Below are 8,159 nucleotides of genomic sequence, written 5' to 3'. Positions count from 1 at the left end.
AAAGATAAAAAAAATTAATTTTAATAATTTTTTTTCTTACAAATCCAAAGTTATTGTACCTAATATATATGACAAGATGAAATCACAAATGATGTTTAATCTTGCCAAAATCCTTAAGAAATATCAAATATACATAAAAAACAAGAATATTATGAATGTTGGTGGACCCATGCGGGAAATTGGTGTCACAACATGCCAAAATGATGAGTTAGCCGTTGAACTGTAACGTTTACACATGCCTCCACCCCTCCACGCTCTCATAAAGCCGATACTAGAATTAGAATATCCCCCAAAACCCCTCTTTCACACTCTCACCTGCACTCAACAATGGCGGATGAATTCTCATTCACAGACAGTGATGACGAAAGGGCAGTTGAAGATGTTCTCTCACAAGCAATGGATCACTCTGTTCTAGAACAAATCGCAGCCATCAATTGCTCTTCTTTCTCCACCTCCGATAACCTCCCTTCCCACCTTGAAACCAGATTCCGAAAACTTAAATCCCTTCCTCCCACTACCACCATCACCGCCTCCGCCGCTGCCGGTTCTCGATTTCCTCTCTCTAAGTCTAAATCCCTCGGACCTCGACCCGATGACGATTCGAATGTAGAGGAACCAAATCGTGACTTTTGCAGTTATGTTGATTTAAAGCAAATTCCAGATGCGAAGAAGAGTCCAGAATCGTCTCCTTCTACCGAAAATCAAGAAGAACATTCCGATGGAAACATAGATGAGAAAAAAGGTACGAAATCGAATACGAATCCAAACTCCAAGGTGTGTAAAAAGGAGCGTTCGAAATCAAAATCTCGGTCTGATTCATGGAGTCTATCGTCGCCGGAGTCAGAATCCGAAACTCGGTCTCCTCCACGGCGGAGTATTGGTTGTTTATGGTGCTCTCCGAAAAAGGAGAAGAGTGTTCCGAGGAAACAGGGGAAGGAGAACCGACTTTTCTCATCATCATCATCATCGTGGGGGAATGATGCTGATTTTTTGAAGACGTTTTCGGTACAAGAACAGAAGAAGATCATGAAAAAGGCAATGAAAGAGGAAGAGAAGATCAACAGAGAAGCTGAGAAGATCGTGAAGTGGGCTAAACAAGCATCTGCAAGAATGATGGATGTTTCTGGTCTTGATGATGAGCTCAGTGACTTTGAAACCACTAGTAAGTAACTTGGTTGTAATCAAAGTCATATACACAATTTTATACCAAAATTATATAGTTTTATGTTTCGTTTATGTCTTTGATGCTCGAAACCCGATACTAAGAAAGATTATTACATATTTTCGATAGCTCGATTCAATGATATACACTAAAGGCTTCTTTCCACGCGCCTCTGAAGCTCATGATCTCAACCATTGTTGGATAGGTCCATTATGAATGTAAAACTTTTGGTTTCATCTTATCAAGAAACTTTTGAAGTGATTCTTCTTTGGAGGTGTTATTGTGTTTGAATTACACTAAGATATTTATTTTACTTTCACACGTACCCAACTATTGTACAACCAACCTTCAAACTTTGAGCTATTTAGGTAGGTTAATACTTAATACTTTACCAATTGTATCATATACAATTATTGGATCTTTATTGGACACCCCTTATGTATAACCTAGTCCCGTGATAACCTCATAAGGGCATAAGATCGGGACCAATAAACCTACTTGATTGGAAGCACGAACTAATAGAGCTTCGACAGAGAAATATACCTTCAAGAATAAGAAGGCTGAAGCTAACAATAAGAGAGGAAACACATGTAGTAATCGGATTCTCAGAGACAAACCCATTTTGGAAAAGTTAGTAAGCAACCAACGCCAAAATCGGTAGTCGAGGTCCAGTTACGTGAAAATGACAAAGCCTCGATAAACTCGAAGAAGATCATATCAGGCATTGCACTTTCTATTCCCAGTAAACCCTTTGACTATAATTACAAGAGGTATCATATATAAAATTGTTCACTACTTTCTTATGTGTGCATTCCATCCTTGAAGATCATAGTGACGGAAAACGCAGCCACAAATAATGCAGAAATAAACTTCGTTTGGTTAAACGTTCTCGACTCAATGAACTTTTGAGGAGTGAACCAAATAGGGTAATTTATGTGCCACCAAAACAGCCCAATGAAATTTATATGACCAATATAATCATCTCAAAACAGTATGTAATCAACCATAAAGAGACATCAGAATTTTAGTGTTGAAACCTCTAAAAATGAGAGTAAAACCATAGCACTACTAGAGTCGCTTCAAAACTATCACCAATATCAGAGAAGTACAAAGTCTTCTCTAATAACCATCATATACTCCGAAATAACAACTTCAAATATATGTAATCAAATAACATAAGGCTCGGGGGAGTGGGCTGCACGGCAGTGGCCGCAGTCGGGTGCCACCTAGGATGAAACACCGCCCCTTGGGTGCGGTAGAGGTGCGGCGGAGGCCGCACTACGGCTGTGGGAGGGACCACTTCACTGGCCAATTTGATTGGCTATCCTTTTCTTACCGTTGCAAACGGTCGAATATTTAAAAAAATTAATTTTTTTTTTACTAACACTATAAATACATTACCATTTTAACCAAAATAACTCACAAACACCTCATATTTTTACCATCTTCTTCATTCTAGAACCTACAAAAATGTCATCCTCCAAAAAACCTACCTAACCAAAAAACACCCACTAGAAAAACCACAACTTCAAGACCTTCACTCGATCAACCGGTTTATTCGTCCCCTTACTATCACTACGGCGGTATGCTTCCCTATTTTCCGCAACATATCCAACAACCACAACGCCCTACACAACCACTTCTACAAACACAACCACAACTCAACCCAGATTTTGATCCTTTTGATTTTGATTCTCAACCGGAGTTTGTTTCACAAACACAACCCGATTTTTTTCCACAAACACAATTACAACCACAAACACCCATTTTCGAAATCAAACCCGAATTTGTTCCACAAACTCAACCCTCTAAACCAGGAAATAAAAGAAAAGAGAAGGCGGAATCTAAAATGTGGGAACGTCAAGAAGTGTTAGTATTAGTACAATCATGGATTGACGTTTCAGAAGACGGAAAGACAAGAACAGACCAAAAACATGACTGTTTTTGGATGTGCGTTAGAGCTAGGTTCCACAAAGGAATAACCTTAAACATATCGTTCTAAACATCAACAAGTCTACTCGAAATGAGAAAAGATGAACAAAGAAGTCATGTGGTTTAACGATTTGTATAACAAAATGAAACGGCAATGGAAAAGCGGTGAAAGTGACGATGTGATTTTTGAGAAAGCTTTTAACATTTACCAAAAAGAGCAAAAGAAGACTTTCAAGTTTTTTGAAGTTTGGAATCTACTCAAAGGCAACAAAAATGGAAAAATAAAAAAAACAATCGACGAGTACATCGATAGTGAATCAAAACGGTCAAGAACTTCCGAATCCGATCACACTATATCGGATGCTCGTGTTGGTTTCAACCTCAACGATGATGAGCCCGTTCAAGTGTCACCCCCCCCCCCCCCCACACACACACACACCGATGGGAAGGGACAAAACAAAAAGCAAAGGCAATGGCAAAGCGTCGGAGTCGGATGACTTGAAAGAAATGGGCGAGAATGTACAAGACATAAAAGATAGAGTGGATAGATTTTTGCAACTTGCTTCGGATAGAGAGACTCAGAAACAAAGGGACAGTGACCTGTGCTAGCAATGGATACGTCGAATATGACCGGGGATGAGTTTCAAGTTGGTTTGGTGATGAAGACGTCAAAAAACGTTACGCTAGTCGTTTTTAATTTCTAGTTTTTTTCCAAGTTTTTAATCATTTGATGTATGTGTGTGTTTTTTTAAGTTATAGTTTTAAGCTTTCTAGTTTATTATTTTCTAATTTTCTTGATTTTTTTTAAAGTAATGTAATGGTTTTTATTTTTAATTAATGAAATCTTTTGTTTTTAATTAAAACTAAAAATTTTATTTATTTAAAAATAAAAATAATTAAAGGAGTGGCGCCACTCCTTATGTGTGGCATTAAACCACACTTCTGTGACAAAAAATGGTGTGTCGTCTACATGGCACTGAATGAAGTGCACCTTTTGTTGCAACACTCCCTCTAGTCTAAGAGAGTAGAAGAAATATCACCAAAAAAGGTTGGTTGTCCAACAACAAACATATGCAATGATGTTTAAGGCTCTGAGACAGATTTGAACAAACCAATTGGACGATATGTTGGTATGAAATATGGATGTTAGGAAACCGATGTCCAAAAATCAAGGCAAACAGACCGTTGGATCTACGAGATATTATGAAACAGTATAGGTGTATCAAGAATAACGGGAAATGACGAAACCTTCTCTCTATTGGTTTAAAAAACCGTGCATCAGGCGATGTGATGTGTGATGCTTGATCCGTTTCAAAAAATGCATATTGCGTGATGCATTGTGATGCGTTCCGGAAAATGCAATCCAATATCCGATGCGATGCAATTTCATTGATGGGGTAAGATGTGCACACTTTTCGTTGATGCTTTGCAAGGCGCACATCAGCGCATCTTGTATACGATGTGTTGTAGGTTTTTTTTAACATATTTTAATGGGTTTAAATCAAAGTGGGCTTTTAATGGGTTAAATCAATTAGACCTAACTCGTCGTTCTCTCTAGGGTTGCCAAGACACCAAATCTCCCAAACGGTTCTCCTGAAATCAAGTAATCTATTCTACATTCCTGGTATCGTATTTGTGTTTGACTATTTGATTTTTTTTCTTTTGTGATTTTTTTATGATTCCGCAATCAACACATGTTCTGCATTCCAAGTTTTTGTATTTGAGTATTTTACTAATTAAGACCCGTTTTCTTGTTAGCTTGATTCTTGGGTTCTAATTCTTCTTCTTTAATTATTGATAACCAGAAATTAAAAGTGAAGAAATTCTTTTTGACTGCTTCGTTCATACTTGAAACTAATGTATAAATGTATAGCAGTAAACAAGAATGTCTCTTCCCCTGTGGTATTTTTTCTGCATTTTCTATAATTGCATTATTTATAAAGTAATTATACTTCGACTCTAAATAATGTATCCTTTAGGATCCAGAAAGAAAATAAAGAAAATATAGTATCCAAGATATTAAATTCATATTTTCTATTTATATTGTGTTTTATTAATTATTATTATTCTATATTGGTAACCATGCATAATGCATTTTGTTTCACTAATGACTACTTGTGCGTCTCGCATTTGTGATGGGCGTGCATTCACATCACACATCGGCCTTCACGACCCTTATAAACACATCACACTTTTTTAAACCAAGCTCCCTCCCTTCCTCCCTTCCTCCCTCCCTCCCTCCCTCACTCCCTCCCTTTTTCTCTCTCTCTCTCTCTCTCTCTCTCTTCATGAATTTGTTTTTGTGCATACAAAGAAAACTAGTTGAACATTATATATAGAGGTGGCTTAAAGGTTTGGCTTACTCATGGGCTAAAACCCCTATAATAAACCCAATATTTAAGTAAAGTGTAAGAGCGTATTCTCAGGGCCTTTAGCATGAGTTAGCGATTGACCTTGAGTTCTTTGAGTTTGTTGTGATTGGGTAACAAGCAATCCCTATAGCTTTCTAGATCGTACAACCCTTATATAATGTCGATAATATTTGGTAACATAATTTTGCAGATTTTGTTAGCATCACACATGTGCATGCACAAGTGCGTACACACACCTTCTATCCCAATATTTTCATCCATGTATCTAACCTAACATTCAACTCGCTCTAGTGTTGACAACTAATACAACGACAAGAAGCATAGACTAAGGAAACTCTCTCTCTCTCTTTCTCTCTCACACACACATACACACACATTTAAAATCAAAATGAAAATATATGGACACATACACATACACACACCTTCTCTCCCAATATCGTCATCCATGTATCTAACCTACCATTCAACTCGCTCTAGTCTTGACAACTAACACATCGACAAGAAGCATAGACTAAGGCAACTCTCTCTCTCATACTCATACACATTTAAAATCACAACGAAAATATATAGACACATACACACACCCCTTCTCTCCTAATATTGTCATCCATGTATCTAACCTAACATTTAACTCGTTTTTAGCCTTGACCACCAACACACCGGCAAAAAGAAAATGCTAAGGCAACACCCTCTGAATCTCATGGGAATATATCATCTAAGACCAAAGCGAAAAAATATGGACTAAGGGCCTACTGAAGTCTGATTTCCATCGGGAAAGACTCTATATGTGTGGCTTAGCTCAGTCCAGACACAAATCGTAAACCTTTAATACATCATGGAAAGCACTTGTTATATTTGTTCTTAAATTAAATAATTAATTGTGCTATCAAAACGAAACCCTAGCCTCCTTGAGTGATTCTTGTTGTATTAATGGTGATTCTTGATGTTTGAAGCTTTGGCTTGTATTTTTGAAAATTGGAGTGGTGTGCTTGCTAGTTGGAAGAGTGCTTTATTTTAGATCTCGCACCTCACGCATCGTGTGGAGCTTTGGAAGGTATAAAGCTTCCACCTTTTTGGTTCTCTCTTCATAGATCTACGATTTATTGCATTTCTTGGTTCATATTCAAGTTTGGGTTTATTTGATGAGATAAAGTTTGCAACTTTTTAGCTCCTCTTGGTCCCTTGGTCTCTATATCTTTTGGATCTGAAGTTTGATTGTGTTTTGAGATCCATGTATGAAATTTTGTTCGTTTTGCCCCATTTTGACCTAGATTGAGATCTAGACTTGCATTGGTCGTACATGTCCATAAAGCTGCGATTTTATGTTGGAATAGAAGTAAGAAGTCCTTCTGGAAGTTATGGATTTGTGGCCCTGGTTATTAAGAGCTTAATGGTTGAGTCCAGGCCTTAAGTTGTCATTAAGGATCTAGGTTTAGGGATCAAGACTCATTGGGATGTATTAATGGGTAAAGCTGGAAACTTTATCCATCAAGACCTTGGGAAGGACTAGATCTGAGCTTTTGAGCTCTTGAGGTTGAAGGAAAACAGCTTAATACTTTAAGTTGTTGAGACCCAGTTGCCACGACGTGGTAGGTGGAAGCCACGACGTGGCAACTGGGGGATACCCAACTATTTTTTTCGTTTTCACCCCACGTCGTGGCAATGGGAGGCCACAACGCGGCGACCTGCTGAAGTGGACTTTGGTCGTTGACCGTTGACTTTTTGACCAGTTTGGCTTTTAGTCAAACTTGGATAGGTGTTGAGCTATAGCCTGAGATTTAGCTTGTGATTGGTTTACGAGGTTCGTGTAGCTGATTTTGCGGGGCTAAGAGTAGGGGGTCTCAACTCTTCATTCAGGTGAGTTTTCTCACTATGCCTGCTTGTGTGGTAGTATATGCATGATGACCAGCTGGGTCTTATTTGTTGATTTATGTTATATATGAAATGAGTTGTTGGGACTACTGACATTCCCCATGGTTGCTGATAACCCGTAAGTTGTGTTGTTAATCAACATGGTGTGATGTTAGCCTATTGGAACTGCTGATAGTCTACAGAGTTTGTTGATAATCCTTAGCTGATTATTATGTTGTGTTGTATGTGGTATTTTGGGTAACTCACTAAGCTTTGTGCTTACAGTTGTGGATTAAATATTTTACAGGTACTTATCGGATTGCGGAGGCGGAACTGTACACACACATCTACCGAATTATGATTTAAGATTCCGCATTATCTTCTTATTAACTCTGATTTCAGAATAATGGCTTATGAACAAATGGTTGTAACTTTACTAAAAATGGATGTTATAATATTTTAAAAATGAAAATTTTAGCCCTAGTTTTTGGGATGTTACATACACGTCATCTCTAATGGTAGAATTGGGTATCTCAAACTCTAATCTCATGAATGAGTTGTACTTTGGCGTTGATAGCTTGTACACTTGCTTTTATCGCCTCAATTTTTTGGAACGACAAATTTAATATACTCCTAGTTCCACCTTATGTCCCATACGAGACTTGAACCACCCTTGACCTTAAGGATGTATGGCAACACCTGATACCTTTAGAAGCCCTTTGGTTTCTATTTGGTTTCTATAGCCTCCATTAAATGATTAAATCCATATTCAAGGAATCTACGTTAACTGTTATAATTAGTTTGTATATTGATTTCTAGTTGTGAGTCCATTATTCCAATGA

General features: G+C 37.8%; 1 protein-coding gene across 1 annotated transcript; it reads left to right on the top strand.

The window, feature by feature from the left end:
- The first annotated feature begins 232 nt into the window (after positions 1-232).
- Positions 233-1,419, top strand: LOC145118823 (uncharacterized). Its single transcript, XM_079054486.1, has 2 exons — positions 233-1,162; positions 1,292-1,419. Exons 1-2 carry the CDS (start codon positions 328-330, stop codon positions 1,312-1,314), a joined length of 858 nt encoding a protein of 285 aa, XP_078910612.1. The 5' UTR covers positions 233-327; the 3' UTR covers positions 1,315-1,419.
- The last annotated feature ends 6,740 nt before the right edge of the window (positions 1,420-8,159 follow it).

The sequence above is a fragment of the Lactuca virosa genome, chromosome 6 (genome assembly GCF_052849685.1).
Source record: "Lactuca virosa cultivar CGN04683 chromosome 6, Lactuca_virosa_CGN04683_v6, whole genome shotgun sequence".
NCBI classification, from domain to species: Eukaryota; Viridiplantae; Streptophyta; class Magnoliopsida; order Asterales; family Asteraceae; genus Lactuca; species Lactuca virosa.
Note: the sequence above shows the minus strand (reverse complement) of the source record. Positions and strands in the feature narration are given on the sequence as shown.

Excerpts from the sequence above, each read along its gene's own strand:
- LOC145118823 (XM_079054486.1), top strand. The coding sequence starts at position 328 with ATGGCGGATGAATTCTCATTCACAGACAGTGATGACGAAAGGGCAGTT. Across the intron at positions 1,163-1,291 it reads CAGTGACTTTGAAACCACTA|CTCGATTCAATGATATACAC; the intron begins GTAAGTAACTTG and ends TATTTTCGATAG.